The sequence below is a fragment of the Xenopus laevis genome, chromosome 9_10S (assembly GCF_017654675.1).
Source record: "Xenopus laevis strain J_2021 chromosome 9_10S, Xenopus_laevis_v10.1, whole genome shotgun sequence".
Classification (NCBI taxonomy): Eukaryota; Metazoa; Chordata; class Amphibia; order Anura; family Pipidae; genus Xenopus; species Xenopus laevis.
The window spans coordinates 34079736-34102393 of record NC_054388.1 but is presented as its reverse complement, the minus strand read 5'-3'; the positions used below and the strand labels follow the sequence as shown (position 1 = coordinate 34102393).

The following is a 22658-nucleotide window of genomic DNA, read 5'->3' as shown; positions in this document are numbered from 1 at the left end:
GCCAGAGGGGGGATTCATGGGCAAAAAATGTTTCTAAAAAATCCATTGTTGACACAGCGCTGCGTTTTGTGCTGTAAAGGGCAGAAATCACACTACATTTCTAAACCTGTGTAATAAAATGCTTTAAAACGTCCGGCGTCTACATGCCAATCAAGTCGTGTAAAAGTTACAGCCTGTTCACACGCAAAGACGAAACGCGGTGCTTACTGCAACGCAAAAGACGCAAAGAGCTTTAATGAATGATACCGTCAAGTGAGCAAATAATAGTTTTTAATTACTAGTTGCTTGTCACCTCCAGGATGTTCGTCCTGTTGGTGGCAATATTTCTGTAGTGGTGTGTTTAGCAGTCACCGTGCTTGTGCGCACGTGCACGGTCAGGCAGAGGTAATTCAATGTACAGTGAAGTGAACCAAAAAACACAGATTCTGCAGTGTGGGCCCAGTTTTGGTCTACTTTATTGATCACCTGCGGTGACCATAAAAGATGCGATTTTGCCACTGTTGCAGAACCCTGAAAAATTAGGCATGTGTACTTTCCTGAAAAATTATGTTTTTTTGTCGCAGCCACTGAACCAGAAGTCCAGAACAATATGCCATATAAATGCTGAAAATATTAATTTTTTTTTGTGGCAGCCACTGCAGCCACAGAGGCCAGAAAAAATATGCCATATAAATGCAAACAATATTAATTTTTTTTTGTCGCAGCCACTGCAGCACAGAGGCCAGAAAAATATGCCATATAAATGCAAACAATATTATTTTTTTTTTGTCGCAGCCACTGCAGCACAGAGGCCAGGAAAAATATGCCATATAAATGCTAACAATATACATTTTTTTTTGTCGCAGACACTGAAGCACAGAGGCCATAAAAAATATGCCATATAAATGCAGAAAATATGCATTTTTTTGGTCGCAGCCACTGAAAGCACAGTTGACAGAAAAATTATGCCATATAAATGCAGAAAATATAAATTTTTTTGGTTGCAGCCACTGAAGCACAGAGGCCAGAAAAATTATGTCATATAAATGCAGAAAATATGCATTTTTTTGGTCGCAGCCACTGAAGCACAGTTGACAGAAAAATTATGCCATATAAATGCAGAAAATATAAATTTTTTTGGTTGCAGCCACTGAAGCACAGTTGCCAGAAAAAATATGCCATATAAATGCAGAAAATATAAATTTTTTTGGTTGCAGCCACTGAAGCACAGTTGACAGAAAAATTATGTCATATAAATGCAGAAAATATGCATTTTTTTGGTCGCAGCCACTGAAGCACAGTTGACAGAAAAATTATGCCATATAAATGCAGAAAATATAAATTTTTTTGGTTGCAGGCCACTGAAGCACAGAGGCCAGAAAAATTATGCCATATAAATGCAGAAAATATGCATTTTTTTGGTTGCAGCCACTGAAGCACAGAGGCCAGAAAAATTATGCCATATAAATGCAAGAAAATATGCATTTTTTTGGACGCAGCCACTGAAGCACAGTTGCCAGAAAAAATATGCCATATAAAATGCTGAAAATAGTCATTTTTCGCCATACGTTGACCTTGTAGACATTGTTTGCCCAGTTTTTTGGTTGCAGCCACTGAAGCACAGAGGCCAGAAAAAATTAAACCAGTAGGGTTTGCACCCTAGTTTGTAACGGTGGCGGAGGGAGGAGGGACGCTAAAGGACAGCTGTGTGTGGAGTCATGAGGCTTGAAGAGAAGGACAGCTGCATAGAAGTCAGAACAAGTCTTCCGGCGTGCAGTAACCCTCCGAGATCCACCCCTCATTCATTTTAATAAAGGTCAGGTAATCGACACTTTTGTGACCTAGGCGAGTTCTCTTCTCAGTTACAATCCCTCCTGCTGCACTGAAGGTCCTTTCTGAGAGCACACTTGAGGCTGGGCAAGACAAGAGGTTCATGGCAAATTGTGACAGCTCTGGCCACAGATCAAGCCTGCGCACCCAGTAGTCCAGGGGTTCATCGCTCCTCAGAGTGTCGATATCTGCAGTTAATGCCAGGTAGTCCGCTACCTGCCGGTCGAGGCGTTCTTTGAGGGTGGATCCAGAAGGGTTGTGGCGCTGCCTTGGACAGAAAAACATTTGCATGTCTGACGTTACAGACTGGCCAAAGGGCTTTGTCCTTGCAGGTGTGCTCGTGGCAGGATTACTGGCACCTCTGCCCCTGGAATGTTGATGAGTTCCTGAAGTGACATCACCCTTAAAAGCATTGTACAACATGTTTTGCAGGCTGGTTTGTAAATGCCGCATCTTTTCGGACTTGTGGTATGTTGGTAACATTTCTGACACTTTATGCTTGTACCGAGGGTCTAGTAGCGTTGCGACCCAGTACAGGTCCTTCTCCTTAAGCCTCTTGATACGGGGGTCCTTCAACAGGCATGACAGCATGAAAGACCCCATTCTCACAAGGTTGGATGCAGAGCTATCCATCTCCGCTTCCTCATTATCAAGGACTGCATCATCCACGGTCTCCTCCCCCCAGCCACGTACAAGACCAGGGGTCCCCAAAAGGTCACCACTAGCCCCCTGGGAAGCCTGCTCCTGTTGGTCCTCCTCCTCCTCCTCCACAAAGCCACCTTCCTCCTCTGACTCCACTTCTGGCACCTCTCCCTGCGTTGCAGCAGGTGCCTGGGTTCGTTCTGGTGATTCCGACCAGAAATCGTGCGCTTCCAGCTCCTCGTCACGCTGGTCTACAGCCTCATCTGTCACTCGTCGCACGGCACGCTCCAGGAATAAAGCGAAGGGTATTAGGTCGCTGATGGTGCCTTCGGTGCGACTGACCATATTTGTCACCTCTTCAAAAGGTCGCATGAGCCTGCAGGCATCGCGCATAAGCACCCAGTAACGGGGGAAAAAAATCCCCAGCTGTGCAGATCCAGTCCTACCACCCAGTTCAAAAAGGTACTCGTTGACGGCCCTTTGTTGTTGCAGCAGACGTTCCAACATAAGGAGCGTTGAATTCCAGCGAGTCTGGCTGTCAGAAATCAAACGCCTGACTGGCATGTTGTAGCGCTGCTGAATGTCAGCAAGGCGTGCCATGGCTGTGTAGGAACGCCTGAAATGGGCCGACACCTTTCTGGACTGGGTGAGAACGTCCTGGAATCCTGGGTACTTGGAGACAAAACGTTGGACTATTAAATTTAACACATGTGCCATGCAGGGCACATGTGTTAAATTGCCTAGTCTCAACGCTGCCAACAGATTGCTTCCATTGTCACACACCACTTTTCCGATCTGCAGTTGGTGTGGGGTCAGCCACCGATCGGCCTGTGACTGCAGAGATGACAGGAGTACAGATCCGGTATGGTTTTTGCTTTCCAGGCACGTCATCCCCAAGACAGCGTGACAACGGCGTACCTGGCACGTCGAATAGCCTAGGGGAGCTGGGGGTGCACAGGTGTGGAGGAGGAGAAGGAGGACCCAGCAGCAGAGTAAGAAGAAGAAGAAGAAGACGAGGTAGAGAGCGATGGAGGAGTAGAGGTGGTGGCAGAACCGCGTGCAATCCGTGGCGGTGACACCAACTCCACTGTTGTTGTTGAGCTACCCATTCCCTTGCTTCCCAGCCATTACCAAGTTCACCCAGTGGGCAGTGTAGGTGACATACCTGCCCTGACCATGCTTGGAGGACCATGCGTCAGTAGTCATATGGACCTTTGGCCCAACACTAAGTGACAGAGATGCGGTAACTTGGCTCTGCACATGTTGGTACAGGTGTGGTATTCCCTTTTTAGAAAAAAAATTGCGGCTGGGTACCTTCCACTGCGGTGTCCCAATTGCTACAAATTTGCGGAAGGCCTCAGAGTCCACCAGCTGGTATGGTAAAAGCTGGCGGGCTAAGAGTGCAGACAAGCCAGCTGTCAGACGCCGCGCAAGGGGGTGACAGTCAGACATTGGCTTCTTACGCTCAAACATGGCCTTCACAGAAACTTGGCTGGTGGCAGATGACTGGGGAATGGGAACAGGTGGTCAAGGTGGAAGGCGGAGTGGAGGGTGGTTCAGACGGGTCAAGGAGAGCAGAGGTAGAGCAGTAAGATGCTGGACCAGAAGGAGTGTGGCTTTTAGTTTGCCTGTTGCTTTGAGGTGTTGCTCCCAAAGTGCTTTGTGCTTGCCGCTCATGTGCCTTCGCATAGAAGTTGTACCTATGTGGCTGTTGGGCTTACCCAAGGCTCAGTTTCTGACTGCACTCATTGCAAATTACAATGCTTTTGTCAGAGGCACACACATTAAAAAAATCCCACACTGCTGACTTTTTGGAAAGTGTGCGATCTGGCGGTAACAGTAGAAGTTGGCGGAGTTGGCGGTATTGGCGGCAATGGCGGGTGCGTTGGCCGGCTGAACACAGGTGCCGATACATGTTGTTGCCCTACTGATCCCTGCGGGCTGTCCTCCCTGCTTCTTCTAGGTCTTATTCTCCTACTGCCTCTCTGACTCTCCGTCTCTCCATCTGAACTACCCTCCTCTTGCTCTCTTCTACTAGGCACCCACAAAACATCAATCTCCTCATCATCATTCTCCTCAGATGCATCAATTTCTTCTGACACATCACAGAAGGAAGCAGCAGCGGGGACCTCCTCCTCATCACTCATTATGTCCATCTCTATCGTGTTCTCTGCCAGAATTAAATCTGGTGTAAGGTCCTCATCTCCTTCATCTTCTTCTGGCAATAATGGTTGCGCATTACTCAGTTCAAGAAACTCATGGGAAAATAACTCCTCTGACCCCAGTGAAGAAGGGGCACCGGTGGTGGAGGAAGTGTTACGTGGGGTGGCCATAGCAGTGGAGGATGAGGAGGATGTTGTGGTAAAGTTAGAAACGGTAGAGGATGGGGTGTGCTGTGTAAGCCAGTCAACTACCTCTTCAGCATTTTGGGAGTTCAGGGGTCATTGGCTTTTTAAAACTGGGCAATTTGCTAGGGCCACAGGATTGCATAGCAGCACGGCCCCTAGCACGGCCTCTGCGTGGCGGCCTGCCTTTGCCTGGCATTATTTTTAAAAAAACAACAACAACAAAAACTCAGTTGGTTTTTCTGGAAACGATAATACACACAGCTAGATGGCAGTTTGAAGAAAACAGTGTGCAAATAATGCCTACAAGGTCAACGTATACACAGCGGTGGATACGGATTACGTAAAATATATGAATGCTGCTTGAAAAAAAGTAACTCAAGTGGTTTTTCTAGAGACGATAATATTATCAATATTTAGACAAAATGTGAACAAGCTCACACAGCTAGATGGCGGTTTGAAGAAAACACTGTTGCAAATAATGCCTACAAGGTCAACGTATACACAGCGGTGGATACGGATTACGTAAAATATAAGAATGCTGCTTGAAAAAAAGTCACTCCGGTGTTTTTTCTGGAGACGGTAATATTATGGATATTTAGACAGAATGTGAACACGGGCACACAGCTAGATAGCAGTTGGTTGAATAACACACTGGGCAAAAAATGCCTACAGGGCAAATAATGCCTAAAAGGTCAACGTATACACAGCGGTGGATACGGATTACGTAAAATATAAGAATGCTGCTTGAAAAAAAGTCACTCCGGTGTTTTTTCTGGAGACGGTAATATTATGGATATTTAGACAGAATGTGAACACGGTCACACAGCTAGATAGCAGTTGGTTGAATAACACACTGGGCAAAAAATGCCTACAGGGCAAATAATGCCTAAAAGGTCAACGTATACACAGCGGTGGATACGGATTACGTAAAATATAAGAATGCTGCTTGAAAAAAAGTCACTCCGGTGTTTTTTCTGGAGACGGTAATATTATGGATATTTAGACAGAATGTGAACACGGTCACACAGCTAGATAGCAGTTGGTTGAATAACACACTGGGCAAAAAATGCCTACAGGGCAAATAATGCCTAAAAGGTCAACGTATACACAGCGGTGGATACGGATTACGTAAAATATAAGAATGCTGCTTGAAAAAAGTCACTCCGGTGTTTTTTCTGGAGACGGTAATATTATGGATATTTAGACAGAATGTGAACACGGGCACACAGCTAGATAGCAGTTGGTTGAATAACACACTGGGCAAAAAATGCCTACAGGGCAAATAATGCCTACAAGGTCAACGTATACACAGCGGTGGATACGGATTACGTAAAATATAAGAATGCTGCTTGAAAAAAAGTCACTCCGGTGTTTTTTCTGGAGACGGTAATATTATGGATATTTAGACAGAATGTGAACACGGGCACACAGCTAGATAGCAGTTGGTTGAATAACACACTGGGCAAAAAATGCCTACAGGGCAAATAATGCCTACAAGGTCAACGTATACACAGCGGTGGATACGGATTACGTAAAATATAAGAATGCTGCTTGAAAAAAAAGTCACTCCGGTGTTTTTTCTGGAGACGGTAATATTATGGATATTTAGACAGAATGTGAACACGGGCACACAGCTAGATAGCAGTTGGTTGAATAACACACTGGGCAAAAAATGCCTACAGGGCAAATAATGCCTACAAGGTCAACGTATACACAGCGGTGGATACGGATTACGTAAAATATAAGAATGCTGCTTGAAAAAAAGTCACTCCGGTGTTTTTTCTGGAGACGGTAATATTATGGATATTTAGACAGAATGTGAACACGGGCACACAGCTAGATAGCAGTTGGTTGAATAACACACTGGGCAAAAAATGCCTACAGGGCAAATAATGCCTACAAGGTCAACGTATACACAGCGGTGGATACGGATTACGTAAAATATAAGAATGCTGCTTGAAAAAAAGTCACTCCGGTGTTTTTTCTGGAGACGGTAATATTATGGATATTTAGACAGAATGTGAACACGGGCACACAGCTAGATAGCAGTTGGTTGAATAACACACTGGGCAAAAAATGCCTACAGGGCAAATAATGCCTACAAGGTCAACGTATACACAGCGGTGGATACGGATTACGTAAAATATAAGAATGCTGCTTGAAAAAAAGTCACTCCGGTGTTTTTTCTGGAGACGGTAATATTATGGATATTTAGACAGAATGTGAACACGGTCACACAGCTAGATAACAGTTGGTTGAATAACACACTGGGCAAAAAATGCCTACAGGGCAAATAATGCCTAAAAGGTCAACTTATACACTACTACAGCGATGGATACGGATTACGTAAAATTTATTATGGCTGCTTGAAAAAAGTCACTCCGGTGTTTTTTCTGGAGACGGTAATATTATGGATATTTAGACAGAATGTGAACACGGTCACACAGCTAGATAACAGTTGGTTGAATAACACACTGGGCAAAAAATGCCTACAGGGCAAATAATGCCTAAAAGGTCAACTTATACACTACTACAGCGATGGATACGGATTACGTAAAATTTATTATGGCTGCTTGAAAAAAGTCACTCCGGTGTTTTTTCTGGAGACGGTAATATTATGGATATTTAGACAGAATGTGAACACGGGCACACAGCTAGATAGCAGTTGGTTGAATAACACACTGGGCAAAAATGCCTACAGGGCAAATAATGCCTAAAAGGTCAACTTATACACTACTACAGCGATGGATACGGATTACGTAAAATTTATTATGGCTGCTTGAAAAAGTCACTCCGGTGTTTTTTCTGGAGACGGTAATATTATGGATATTTAGACAGAATGTGAACACGGGCACACAGCTAGATAGCAAGTTGGTTGAATAACACACTGGGCAAAAAATGCCTACAGGGCAAATAATGCCTAAAAGGTCAACTTATACACTACTACAGCGATAGTAAAATAAAAAAAAGTTAAAATAAAAAAAGAATGAATATTAAAAAAAAAAAATTAAAGTTGGTGCTGCTGAACTACTAGGAGCAGCAGATTAGCACACCAGTCCCACTCCCCAACACTGCTAGACTAATAGCACTGGGCTCTTATAGTAGTAGTAGTAGTAGTAGTAGTAGTAGTAGTAGTAAAACAACAAAAAAAATAAATAAAAGCAGTCCTTACAAGGACTATTGCTATTGCAGCAGTCAGCAGATGAGATCAGAAGCAGGACAGCTGCCCACTGCAGCTACATACAGAGCACTGCAGTAGAAGGTAGATTACTAGCCAGCAAGCTACCTAAGCTTAAATGTCCCTCAAACCCCTGCAGACTTCTGTCCCTCCAATAACAGAGCAGTATCAAAACGATTACTAGCCAGCAAACTTTCAACTGTCCCTGAAATCACTAACAGGCAGCAGCTCTCTCCCTACACTATCTCTTCAGCACACACAGGCAGAGTGAAAAAACGCTGCAGGGCTTCGGTTTTTATAGGGAAGGGGAGTGGTCCAGGGGAGAGCTTCCTGATTGGCTGCCATGTACCTGCTGGTCTGGGGTGAGAGGGCAAAAAAAAGCGCCAACAATGGCGAACCCAAAATGGCGAACGTCGCGCGACGTTCGCGAACTTCCGGCGAGCGCGAACACCCGATGTTCGCGCGAACAAGTTCGCCGGCGAACAGTTCGCGACATCTCTAATCAGCAGCAGGACAGACAGCTGCCCACAACAGCTACATACAGAGCACTGCAGTAGAAGGTAGATTACTAGCCAGCAAAGCTACCTAACCTAAAATGTCCCTCAAATCCCTGCAGAGTTCTGTCCCTACAATACAGAGCAGTATCAAGTAGATTACTAGCCAGCAAAGTTACTATCAACTGTCCCTCAAATCACTAACAGCTCTCTCCCTACACTATCTCTTCCAAGCACACACAGGCAGAATGAAAAAACGCTGCAGGGCTTCAGTTTATATATGGAAGGGGAGTGGTCCAGGGGGTGTGGGGGTGGTCCAGGAGGGAGAGCTTCCTGATTGGCTGCCATGTATCTGCTGGTCTGGGGGAGAAATGGCAAAAAAAGCGCCAGCTAAGGCGAACCCAAATTGGCGAACGTTGCGTTACGTTCGCGAACATTCGGCGGACGCGAACGGTCGATGTTCGCGCGAACAAGTTCGCCGGCGAACAGTCCGCGACAGCCCTAATACCTTTGTGTAGTAATTCCATTTCCCAGTATGTACATGCAAACTGTGTATTGTGCTGAGTTTAACATCTGCTCTCTAAATGTGAATAATTTGTTGGCGACCACCCTGAGCTCAGTTTTAGCTCAATGCACATCCCTAAGGGTGTTAACCCGTCACTAATGGAGCAATACACAACAAAGTGCACTGCAGAGAAAGAGAATCCTATGGCCTTCTCCAGGATCTGGAGGCTATATACTGGCTTCTGTGTTTTTGGAATGGGTTTGCGCACATGCTATGGTCATGCTGCATGACTGTGAATGAACACAATAAATTAAATCCTTTATGTACAGCAGCAATTCCCTTTTATGAACCATGCTGCCTTCTGTCACCCAGCAATACTAATTGTTCCTTGCGCACCACCCAGGGTCGGCCCGGAACTAGGGTTAGACAAAAGAGGCTTTGCCAACAGAGGGGTGGTCTGTGAAACATGTTGGAAGCCAGACATCAGTAGGGAGATGTGGAGTGGCCGACTCGGGTGGTGGGTGCAAGCTACTGCCAGTGGTAGTGTGAGGGGGTGCCGTGCCTTGGGTGACCACTGCCTATAGACCTTGTCTTGGAACTGCTCTATGTTACAAGTTGTGTAAAATAATGCCATCAAATCCAGAGTTTGAACAGTGCAAAATACACACACCTTGGAAATCGACATTTATCGTTTTACACCTCTTTTTTATTGTTAATCGTGTTAGACGGCATAATAAATGGCCCCCTATATTTCCTGTTGGGCAACTCAGACTTATGGCGCACTGGGTATATCCTCTGCCAGGATTCTTTAGCCTGCAAGCAGTCAAATGCCCTTCTAAAGCTGATTGCAAGCTCCTCAGGCAGGTTCTCGAGCTTATTAACAGTGTAAAATATGAGGCTTATGTCACACATTGCATTTCTTGATCACATGTTTTTTAGAGCACACTTTCTGCATTGGCAAGGAAATTACAGCAGATTTGCCTAGAAATGTTTACCAGTGTTACCACCGGGCAAGTTGTCATTTGTGGCCAAAAACATGGTGTTAGTGAATATGTGGAGAATCGTGTGACTGTGGTGTGAAAATTAAAAAATGCAGCAGAAAAGACAGATGTGTGACATTAAACCCCTAAAGTCATACTTGTAATACCAACATTCTCTTATATAGAGTGGGGAGAGTGAGAGATAGTTGTGTATCATATAGAGAGAGAGAGCGAGAGAGAGGGGAGAGTGAGAGACAGTTGTGTGTCTTATAGAGCGAGGAGAGAGGGAGATATAGCTGTCTTTTATAGAGAGAGAGGTGAGAGTGAGAGATAGCTGTGTATCTTATAGAGAGAGGGGTAGTAATAAGTTCCCATTCTTGCACTCTCATTTGGAGGTCACATTCACACATCTAATTATTCCTTGTTTTTCTTTTTATTTCATGTTTTTGACCCCCATGTGACTGCTCTCCATCCTAGAAGAAATGTGTACTCCTATTCATACTATCTGTAAGTACCTGCGGGAGATCTCACTCCCCTTATACTGCCATTCATCTGCAAAGAAAGTCCTTAATTTCAATCCATCCATGCCCAATACATTGCCTTTTCACTCATCTCTAAAAGTTCTCTCAGTCTTTTATTATTCAAGAACAGCCTATATGGAGGCATGAATGCAGGGTTCTGCATTAGAGGTTCCCCAGTAGGAGTTATATGGAGCAATAGGAGGAGTTATAGGGAGGGTTATATGGAGCAACAGGGAGGGTTATATGGAGCAATAGGAGGAGTTATAGGGAGGGTTATATGGAACAATAGGAGGAGTTATAGGGAGGGAAATATGGAACAATAGGAGGTGTTATAGGGAGAGTTATATGGAGCAATAGGAGGAGTTATAGGAAGGGTTATATGGAGCAATAGGAGGAGTTATAGGATATTATATGGAACAATAGGAGGAGTTATAGGGAGGGTTATATGGAGCAATAGGAGGAGTTATAGGGAGGGTTATAGTGGGGCCAATAGGAGGAGTTTTAGGGAGGGTTATATGGAGGCAATAGGAGGAGTTATAGGGAGGGAAATATGGGAACAATAGGAGGAGTTTATAGGGAGGGTTATAATGGAGCAATAGGAAGGGTTTATTTGGAGCAATAGGAGGAGTTATAGGGAGGGTTATATGGAGCAATAGGAGAGTTAGGGGGGTTACATACATGGAACCAATAGGAGGGTGTTTATAGGGAGGGTCTATATGGAGCACAATAGGTAGGAAGTTATAGGGAGGGGTTATATGGAACGAATAGGTAGTGTTATAGGGATGGGTTATATGGAGCATAGGAAGGAGTTAATAGGGAGGGTTATATGGAACAATAGAGGATATAGGGAGGGTTATATGGAGCAATAGGGGCGTTATAGGGAGGGTTATATGGTAGCAATAGGAGGGGAGGTTATATGGAACAATAGGAGGAGTTATAGGGAGGATTATATGGAGCAATAGGAGGATTTATAGGGAAGGTATATGGATACAAAGGAGGAATTTATAGGGTAAGGTATATGGAACAATAGGAGGTTATAGGGGAAGTTATATGGAACAATAGGAGAGTTATAGGGAGGGTTATATGGAGGCTATAGAGGAAGTTATGGGAGGGTTTATGGAACAATAGGAGTGAGTTTATAGGGAGGATTATATGAAGCAATAGGAGGAGTTTAGGGGGTTATATGGAGCAATAGGGAGGAGTTATATGGAGGGTTTTGAAGCCAATAGGAGAGTTATGGGAGGGTTTATATGGAACAATAGGGGAGTTATCATGGGAAGGTTTTAAAGCATAGGAGGAGGTTATAGGGAGGGTTATATGGAGCATGGAAGGAGTTATAGGGAGGGTTATAGCAAGTGGGAGGAATGTTATAGGGAGGGTTATAGTGGAAATATGGAGAGGTTATAGGGAGGGTTTATATGGAAGGAATAGGAGGAGTTATAGGGAGGGTTATTATGAAGCAATAGAAAGGAGTTATAGGAGGGTTATATGAAGCATAGAGGAGTTATAGGGAGGGTTATATGGAGCAATAGGAAGGAGTTATAGGGAGGGTTATATGAAGAATAGGAGGAGTTATAGGGAGGGGTTATATGGCAATAGAAGGAGTTATAGGGAGGGTTATATGAGCAATAGGGGAGTTATAGGGAAAGGGTTTATGGAACATAGGAGGATATAGGGGGTTATATGGAGCAATAGGAGGCGTTATAAGGGAGGTTTAATATGGAACATAGAGGAGTTATAGGAGGATGTTATAGGAAGGTTATAATGGAACAATAGGAGGATTTATAGGGAAGGTTTATATGGAACAATAGGAGGAGTTATAGGGAAGGTTATAATGGAACAATAGGAGGAGTTATAGGGAGGGTTTATATGGAGCTATAGGAGGAGTTATAGGGAGGGTTATATGGAGCAATAGGAGGAGTTATAGGGAAGGTTATATGGAACAATAGGAAGGGAGTTATAGGGAGGGTTATATGGAGCTATAGGAGGAGTTTATAGGGAGGATTATATGGAGCAATAGGAGGATTTTATAGGGAAGGTTATATGGAACAATAGGGAGGAGTTATAGGGAGGGTTTATATGGAGCATATAGGAGGAGTTATAGGGAGGGTTATATGGAGCAATAGGAGGAGTTATAGGGAAGGTAATATGGAACAATAGGAGGATTATAGGGAGGATTATATGGAGCAATAGGAGGATTTATAGGGAAGGTTATATGGAACAATAGGAGGAGGTTATAGGGAAGGTATATGGAAAATAGGATGAGTTATAGGAGGGTTATATGGAACAATAGGGGGTTATAGGGAAGGTTAATAAGGGGGAGTTTATAGGGAGGGTTATATGGAGCAATAGAGGAGTTAATGGGAGGGTTATATGAAAGCAAGTAGGAGGAGTTAAATAGGGGGTTATATGGAGCAATGGAGATTATAGCGGAATAGGAGGAAGTTATAGGGAGGGTTATTGAAGCTAATAGGAGAGTTATAGGAGGGATAGAAGCATAAAGGAGTTATAGGGAGGTTAATATGGAGCAATAGGAGGAGTTATAGGAAGGGTTAATATGAACAATAGGAGGAGTATAGAGGGTTATATGGAGCAATAGAAGGGTTAGGAAGGATTATATGGGCATAGGAGGGTTATAGGGAGGGTTATATGGAGCAATAGGAGGAGTTATAGGGAGGGTTTATATGGAACAATAGAAGGAGTTATAGGGAGGGTTATATGAAGCAATAGGGGAGTTATAGGGAGGGTTATATAAGCATAGAAGGAGTTTATAGGGAGTTATATGGAGCAATAGGAGAGTTATAGGAAGGTTAAATGGAACATAGTGAGGATTATTATTTAGGAGCAATAGTTATATAGGGGAGGGTTATATGGAAGAATAGGAGGAGTTATAGGGAGGATTATATGGAGAATAGGAGTTTATAGGAAGGTTATATGGACAATAGGAGGATTATAGGGAAGTTATATGGAACAATAGGAGGAGTTATAGGGAGAGGTTATATGGATAATAGGAGGATTTATAGGGAGGGTTATATGGAGCAATAGGAGGAGTTTATAGGAGGTTATATGGAGCATAGGAGGAGTATAGGGAGGATTATATGGAACAATAGGAGTTTATAGGAAGGTTATATGGAAAATAGGGTTATAGGGAGGTTTATGAGAAGTTATAGGGAGGGTATATGGAGCAATAGGAGGAGTTATAAGGAGTTATATGAGCAATAGGATTATAATGGGAGCAATAGGATGGATTATAGGAAGGTTATATGGGAACAATAGGAGGATTTATAGGGAAGGTTATATGGAACAATAGGAGGATTTATAGGGAAGGTTATATGGAACAATAGGAGGAGTTATAGGGAAGGTTATATGGAACAATAGGAGGAGTTATAGGGAGGGTTATATGGAGCTATAGGAGGAGTTATAGGGAGGGTTATATGGAACAATAGGAGGAGTTATTAGGGAGAGATATAGTGGAACAATAGGGGGAGTTATAGGGAGGTTATATGAAGGCAAATAGGAGGAGTTATAGGGAGGGTTTTATGGAGCAATAGGAGGAGTTATTATGAGGAGGGTGATATGGAGCAATAGGGAGGAGTTATAGGGGGAGGGTTATAATGAAGCATAGGAGGAGTTATAGGGAGGGTCTATGGATGGAGCAATAGGAGGAGTTAATAGGGAGGGTTATATGGAACAATAGAAGGAGTTATAGGGAGGGTTATATGAAGCAATAGGAGGAGTTATAGGGAGGGTTATATGAAGCAATAGAAGGAGTTATAGGGAGGGTTATATGGAGCAATAGGAGGAGATGTAAGGAGAGTTGTATGGAACAAGGGGCAGTTATACGGAGGATTATATGGAGCAATAGGAGAAATTATAGGGGGGATAAGCAACAATTGGAGAAACTACAGGGAGGATTGCAAGGGAGGATGTGTTGCTTTATGAGTAATTACTGAATCTTTTTCTGCTTCTTATCCAGTTTGTTTATTTCCATATTGCTCAACAGTCTGTCTTGTTTTTAAATCAAACCTTGTTTTGTCTGGTCAGAATCACCCATCCTAATTAGATCCTTCTTTGCCTCCCACATCTGTTTCGCCAAACCCCTAGGGAGAGATTTGCATTTTAACATACTTTAACTGCCTGGCAAACTGCAGAATATAACATCAGCCAATTGACAGTTACAAGAGACAGTAATTCAGCTTATGACATCTTGAAAAACCAGAAGCACATTGTGGGGATACAAAGGTGATAAAAGAAATTACAGTAGAAAGAGAGGAGACAAAGGAAATAAATGAGTGAGCGAGTGTAATAATGCAGAGGAGTGTGTAAGTGACTACATGGTGCCTAAGTGTGACTGCTCATTTGTGCAACTGAATTCTCTATTAGGAGTAAAAATAGAAATAGCCTCCATGTATGTTGGCGTAAACCAGGGGTCCCCAACTTTTTGACACGTGAGCCATAATGTAAACCTGTTGGGGAGCCACAGAAGCATGAAAATAATCCTTGGAGATTCCAAATAAGGGCTGTGATATGCTAATGTGCATGTGTGCCTACATTCCTCCAAAACTTGAATTTAAAGTGGACCTGTCACCTAGACATAAAAAGCTGTATAATAAAAGTCCTTTTCAAATTAAACATAAAATCCAAATTCTTTTTTTTATTAAAGTGTTCATAGCTGTTGTAAATTCATTTAAAAATCTCATCTGTCAATCAAATATTGCCTGCCCCTTCTATATGCCTTACTCCTCACTTTCCATTCAGCACTTCCTAGATGTCACTGCTCTCCCCACATTACCCCAGTTCTCTTAACAATTTAAATGTATAGCCAGGGCATGGGGATGGACATCAGGTCCCCCATTCTGGTGCACAAACAAGATTCTGAGATGATACAAGGCTTGCCTTAATAACAGTGTTCACAAAATGGCTCCTGCCTGCTTGCTATAATTATGAATTCCCAGAATGATGGAGATAAGATTTAAATAATTTATACAGTGTAATTAAAGTTAATTTAGCTTGTATAACATGAGAAAATAGAATTTGGAATATTTTTTTGGGTGACGGGTCCCCTTTAGGATTGACACTTACTTTGAGGCCATTGGGAGCAACATCAATGGGAGTGGAGAGCAAAATGTTGCTCACAAGCCACTGGTTAGGGATCACTGGTGTAAACTCACCAGTAGAAATATTGTGTTTGGGTGCCAAACCCCAAGCCTACAGGCAAAAGGAGCAGATTAAACAAACAGCATAAATTAACGTTGCAGGCCAAGTCTTTGAAAACCGTTATCCAGAAAGCTCCGAATTACAGAAAGGCCGTCCCCCATAGACTCAACCGTATGAAAATAATTTTTAGAAATGATTTCCCTTTTCTCTGTAATAATAAAACAATGCCTTGTACTTGACCCCAAATAAGATATAATTAATTCTTATCAGAAGCAAAACGAGCCTATTGGGTTTATTTAATATTTATAAGATTTTCAAAAAGACTTAAGGTATGATGATCCAAATTATGGAAAGATCTGTTATCCGGAAAAGCCCAGGTCCTGAGCATTCTGGATAAGAGGTCCTTCTATGTGCATAGACTTTTTTTTTTATGGACCCAAAAAAAATATTTTTTTACTGGGATTTTTGGAGTGTCTGCATAATTTCTGCAATTGGTGATTCCCTTGGACTCTTTTTGATTGTACAGGGAGTTGATCATTTGCATAACAGTATGAAAAGATCCATATATATGATTTTCATCCAATGGACTTGCATGCGTAATATGTTGTAGGGCTGCCAAATCAATGGTCAATCAGCTTTTATTGAGCTACAACTACCACATGGTAAAGGATACAGGTTGGGCATGAAATGTTACCATCACTATCTTGCCCTATAATACTGCTGTCCCTCGCTAATCCTTCATACAGCTGCTCCTATGCATCTATATGTATACTCTGGGGCCTAATAACTATTATTCTTCCACTATGACTGGCACAATGTTCTAGAAAGCCCAAATCTATGAATCTGGCCTCGCCCTAAATGGTTGACCTGGGATGTCCAACTTGCATCTTTATTAGACTTCCCAGCAACCATCAAACACCACAGGGATGCAGGTTTGACTGTCTAAACCCCCTGTTAATAGGACAAGGTTACTTTCAAGTCAACCATTGTCTGTGATACTTCCCTGCCAATAAATATCAGATTTTCTTAATGAGACAGATCCACCAGAAAAGCATCAGCTTCATTGTTATAAATACTAAATTCTCACAAGAGCCACTTGAGCCCACATTTCCTAATTAACATTTGGGAGATGTTTGTTATTGATATACTGATTAGTACCTCCATGTTTGCAGGAGAGGCTGCTATTTACCAACAAGGCACACCATGATTACCCATGGCAACTCAAAATTAGGGTGAAGACGGGATGCAGATTTTGTTACAAGGGTTAGAGATAGAGAAGTATGGAAACTGAACAAAGCAGTTTCCTCTCAAATCTTAATGATATAAATCCTACAATCCCACCTAGCTGCTGTTGAACAACTCCCAGCATCCCCAGACAGCCAAAAGCTGCAGGAGGAATGCTGAAAGTTACTTTTTAGCTACAGCTGACTATACATAATGTGAACACAAAGAAAAATTAAAAGCCATTGTATTAAGTTGCCCCTTGTTATTTTACCAAGGGGATTGTCTGCCCACAGAGGCTGAGGGCAAGGACAAATGTCCCATCGAGAAAGCAAATTATAATTGTATGTAAATGTACATCTCTGTTGGCCATTACTTATTCTCAGCTGGAGGTGGATAAGGCTTTTGTATCACCGTATTTCAGAGCCAGATACCCTCTTGTTTAATTGCTCCCTTCCTGAATGGTATATCAGAGCAATGGGTGCCTTCTATCTGTGCCATTGTATCTGACCATGATTTTCTCAAGGTTCCCTCTCTCTGCCTTTGTTTTCTAAAATATTCTTCTCTCCTCTGTGTATAGAAAACTGGCGAAAAAACAGAAGGAGACACAGAGTGGGTCCCAAAGAGAAATGGGCTTGGTTGCTTCAGATAAGAGCTCCAGCAAACTAAGCTCCACTCGAAATGAGGACACCTTCTCCAGCTGCCAGGACGTGAATGGATTCAGTGAGAGACGCATGTGGTGTGGGGAGGGTGGTCCATATGAGATAGAAATAGACAAACTACAATACTCTAACTTAAAAACACTACAACCTGTATAAAGCACAATCATAACATGGAAGACCAAGAGAAGCAGGTCTGGTTACAGGCCCTGGCATTTCATACAAACAGGCCCAAACAAATAGTCACTGTGTATGGCATCTTACAGCAGCCCCTCTGGGATTTGCAAGAATATACAGATGGTCTGAAGAGAAGTCATGAAAATACAAATAAATAAATTATATAATATTAAAAATACCATGACCTGGATGAATGAAAATCTTCATAGTCATACAGATAAATAAACTTGCATGTGTGTGTACATATGTGGACACGCACTATAACATAGGAGCAACATAGGGGAAGCGGAGGGGCGGTTTGGGGCAGGGGAGGGAGGGCCAGACAGAGGTGTGAGCAACAGAGGGGGTAGGCAAGACCTACCGAGGGGAGCGAATATGGACTAGGGGTATGCAGAAGAATCTTGAACAGGCACCTGCCCAGCCGCTGCTTCTTCTGCCTACCCATAGTTCCAGCCCTGGGTGTCATCAAAATACAGTCAACTCTTTTCCAATATAACAACACAGTTATTCATTGTAAAATGTGCAGATATTCCCTGTGTGTTGGTTTATAATTATTTCCCTGTTTCTCTGCAGGCACATCCTCTCCTTGCTCCTTTTCTGTACAAAGCAAGAACCTCCAGGGTAAATCCCTACTCAGCTCCTGTTACTCAGGTGAGGCAAAGTTACATGTCCAACAGTGAGTGATAGGAAATTTTAAATATACAGTACACTACATGCCAGCAGTGAAGGAAACTATAATCGACCTGTGAATGAATAATGTTGCAGGACAGTGCTGTCCAACAGCTGTATGGTGGGTCGATTATTATCAGATTATTGTTGGTTTTCAGTTGGACAGTCCTGCTCTGGTTAAAAGGGTTTGCGTTGGGTCTAATCTTGTTCTGATACTGTGCTTTGTCCCTTTTTCCCTCACATTCTCCATGGACCTCATCCTGCTGCTCTTTTCTGCCAGTCTCCTCAGACACCGTACCATCCTTAACCCTTCTAGGTAATAACATCAGTCCACGAAGGCAGTCACCATTTTGCAGTTGTCAGGGTGCTGGAGATATCTCAGTTCTACTGAATAATTCTCTAGAATAATGAGATATGAAACCATAACTACCAACACCCCAATTCATACACCATCTCTTTTCATTCTCCTAATGTTACCTGGGCCATATCTCCTATACCATACAAAAAGTACTGTTCAGAACTGCATCTCATCACAAATCCAGTGTCCATGTCCTGACAAATTGCAGTCCTTCATTCCACGTTCCCCTCTATGTTATCACATCGGAACAGACATGTTCTGCCTTGTTGCATTTATTTGCATGGATGGACTTCCAGGTGTGTTCTAAGTCATAGGTGTGCAACTTTCAGATCTTGTCCAACTAATTGTACCCCCTCCCTGGCAGTCACTTGTGAGATTCTGTTATAAAGGACATGTCAACCTAAAAAATTAATTTTCACCCAATAAAAGAAAACACAATTATAAGCAACTTTCCAATATGAATCTATTAAAAAATATCTGTGTTTTAAAAGTTATTTGTAAATGTAATTGCTATTAAAATAAGTATTTGCTTAACTACTGGTTGTTACTTTTTTAACAATGTTGCAAAAGCCAGTCTCCTCCAGGAAGACAGGTCTGTTAATGTTGGTTTATGTTACGTTGTTTCAAAAGCCTTTTATGGCTTGGACCTCTTGCTTTCCCATTTGCCCTTATGTGTACACTGCTTTATGCATGCTATATACCTGGGATATCCATCACTCCTCTAAAGGTGGCAATAGATGTTAAGATTTTTAAAAGACCTTTAAAGCTGGCCATAGATGTAAAGATTTTTAAAAGATCCGATCGTCATAGTGAGACCACGATTATCTCGAAACGATCGTACGAAGACCATTTCAGGCGATATTGCCAGGAAAACAAAGGGTACCTGCCTGCTTGTCCCTGCAGACATAGATAGATTGCACTGGGACTGATAAAGATTTTTTAACCTGGCCGATCAATTTCCTGACAGATGTCGGCCCAAAAATCGTAAGATGTACGTCGTTCGAATCCCCCTAACCGCATGATAATTTAGAAGGATTGGTCGGACTTAGCTCAAATCGGTCGTTCGGCAAGAAAAATCTTTGCGTCTATGGGGACCTTAACTCTCTCTTTTCCTGAAATATCAATTGTCCATCAACTTAAACGTCCATTTCAAGTGATATCGTCGTGTTGAAGCTAGGACAACTGTGGGTAGCTGCCTGCTTGGCCCTGCAAACAATGGTCAATGGATACATTTCGCAGTGAACAATAAAAATTTTCTAACCCGACTGACTGATTTTCTGACTGATGTCAATGAAAAATAGTTAGATGCACAATTGTTCGGTGCCCACTAACCTCACAATAATTTGACCGATCTATCGGATTGTACTAAAATTGATCGTTTGAGGGAGAAAAATCTTAGGGTTGGGGCAGACGGGCAGATTCGGGGAGATTTAGTCGCCTGGAGACTAATCGCCTCTTCTGCGGGGCGACAATATCCTCGAACTGCCTTCCATCTACCTTCCGCCTGCTTAAATGAAGAATCGCCTGCGGTAATGCACTCGTGGCGCTTCGATTTCCAAAGTCGCCGAAGTTTCCTCGTAAGGCAACTTCGGCCGACTTTGGAAATCGAATCGCCGCAAGTGCATTAGCGCATGCGATTCTTCATTCAAGCAGACGGAAGCCAGTTCGGGGAGATTGTTGCCACGCAGAAGAGGCAATCATAATGAATGCGTATTGCAAAGTTGTTTCCAATGATGTCTTTTATTAGGCAACAAAAAAATATTTTTGGGTTGACTGTACTTTAACATAATTGTTTTGGATTTCTCAATCCCTTGTATTGTTTTATAGACAACAGCCACGTGGATATGAACCAGCCAACATTGACAATCCAGACTCACCCGTACCGCACATGTGAGCCTCTTGAGATGGCATACCCTCGCGGGCAGCTTCAGCCGGCCATTCGAGTGGCAGACCTGCTGCAACATATCACCCAGATGAAGAGAGGACAGGGTTATGGCTTTAAGGAGGAATATGAGGTCAGTGCATTTATTTGCTTATAAAAACCACAGTACATCACAAAGTGCCTTAATCAAATCAACCGCTGCCCCAGTGGAGCTTGCAATCTGATTTCTCTGTGACACAAACTGTGAGTTTCATCCGAGGTCTAAACCATTCCTGTATGTTTTGGACTATGGAATGAAATCCCCACAGGTACAACATACAAAACAAACTTCAGTGCCTGGGTCCCAGCACCCACTGAGTGCTGAGGCAGCAATGCCAAGGTGCACCCTACAGAACCCTACAGTATATACTCCAGGATTCAGACTTTTTCAGCAGGATTTGGACCAACCCAAGTACCTGGCTTAACCAAATCTGAATCCTTAAAATTGTGTGACTTTTTGGCACACAAACAAGAAATCTGTGCATCATTCCTACACAGTGTTCTTTCTTACTCTTCCTTGCTCTAATTTGCATATGCAAACAAGGGTTTGGAATCAGCCAAATCCCAAATATTGATGTGGCCCATCCCTAACAGCTTTCTTACCATGGGTTCCTGCTGTATCCACGTAATAGAATTAATCCAGCACATGAAATCTGCTCAAGGGTTATTATCATCTGGTATGGTGCCTATGGATTGGAGAAAAGCTGATGTTATTCCAATATTTAAAAAGGGATTACGATCTCAGCCTGGCAATTATAGGCCAGTAAGCTTGACATCTGTGGTGGGCAAATTATTTGAAGGCTTGTTAAGGGATCACATTCAAAATTTTGTCCTAATGAATGGCATTATGAGCAACAATCAGTATGGCTTTATGAAGGATAGGTCATGTCAGACGAATTTGATTGCATTTTATGATGTGGTAAGTAAGATTCTGGATAGTGGGGGGGCAGTAGATGTGATCTATTTGGATTTTGCCAAAGCGTTTGATACTGTGCCCCACAAACGACTGCTTTCTAAACTAAGGTCTGTTGGGCTTAATGAAGTCGTTTGCACGTGGATAGGAAACTGGCTACAGGATCGGGTACAGAGGGTGGTTGTTAATGGGACATTCTCTACTTGGAGTAAGGTTCTTAGTGGGGTCCCCCAGGGCTCAGTATTGGGTCCACTTTTATTTAACTTGTTCATTAATGACTTAGGGGAGGGTGTTGTAAGTAATGTATCAGTGTTTGCAGATGACACAAAATTATCCAGCCCAATTAATTCCATCCAGGATGTGGCATCCTTGCAACATGATCTTGACAATCTGGCAGCTAAGTGGCAAAATCTGGGCAGCTAAGTGGCAAATGAGATTCAATGTTGATAAATGTAAAGTCATGCACCTGGGATGTAAAAATATCCAAGCCACTTATACCCTTAATGGGACTGCACTAGGCAAATCCATTATGGAAAAGGACCTTGGAGTCCTTGTAGATGATAAACTTGGCTGTAGCAAGCAATGCCAGTCAGCAGCATCAAGGGCAAATAAGGTCTTGAGCTGTATTAAAAGGGGCATAGAGTCAAGGGAGGAGGGGGTCATTCTTCCACTGTATAGAGCACTTGTAAGGCCCCATCTAGAATATGCCGTACAGTTTTGGTCTCCATCACTCAAACAGGACATAATTGTATTAGAGAGGTTACAGAGAAGGGCAACTAAGCTGGTAAAAGGTATTGAAAATCTTAGCTATGAGGAAAGACTGGCCAAATTGGGGATGTTCACGCTGGAGAAGAGGCGCTTAAGGGGTGATATGATGACTATGTATAAATATATAAGGGGATCATATAATAATCTCTCTAATGCTTTATTTACCAGTAGGTCCTTCCAGCTGACACGAGGTCACCCATTCCGATTAGAAGAAAAGAGGTTCCACCTAAATATTCGGAAGGGGTTTTTTACAGTGAGAGCTGTGAAGATGTGGAATTCTCTCCCTGAATCAGTTGTACAGGCTGATACATTAGATAGCTTTAAGAAGGGGTTGGATA

The 22658-nt window shown here is 42.8% G+C and overlaps 1 protein-coding gene across 5 annotated transcripts in view; it reads left to right on the top strand.

Moving 5' to 3' along the window:
• Positions 1-22658, top strand: part of ptprt.S (protein tyrosine phosphatase receptor type T S homeolog) — a 169526-nt gene that overhangs the window by 121964 nt on the left and 24904 nt on the right. For 2 of the 5 annotated variants that reach the window (XM_041578183.1, XM_041578179.1), the window contains 5 exons: positions 10434-10463; positions 17436-17578; positions 18265-18342; positions 18641-18676; positions 20546-20733. In XM_041578183.1, coding sequence (XP_041434117.1) covers positions 10434-10463; positions 17436-17578; positions 18265-18342; positions 18641-18676; positions 20546-20733 — 475 coding nt within the window. The remainder of the gene's footprint in view (positions 1-10433; positions 10464-17435; positions 17579-18264; positions 18343-18640; positions 18677-20545; positions 20734-22658) is intronic. The other 3 variants (XM_041578180.1, XM_041578182.1, XM_041578181.1) reach the window with 2 other exon arrangements.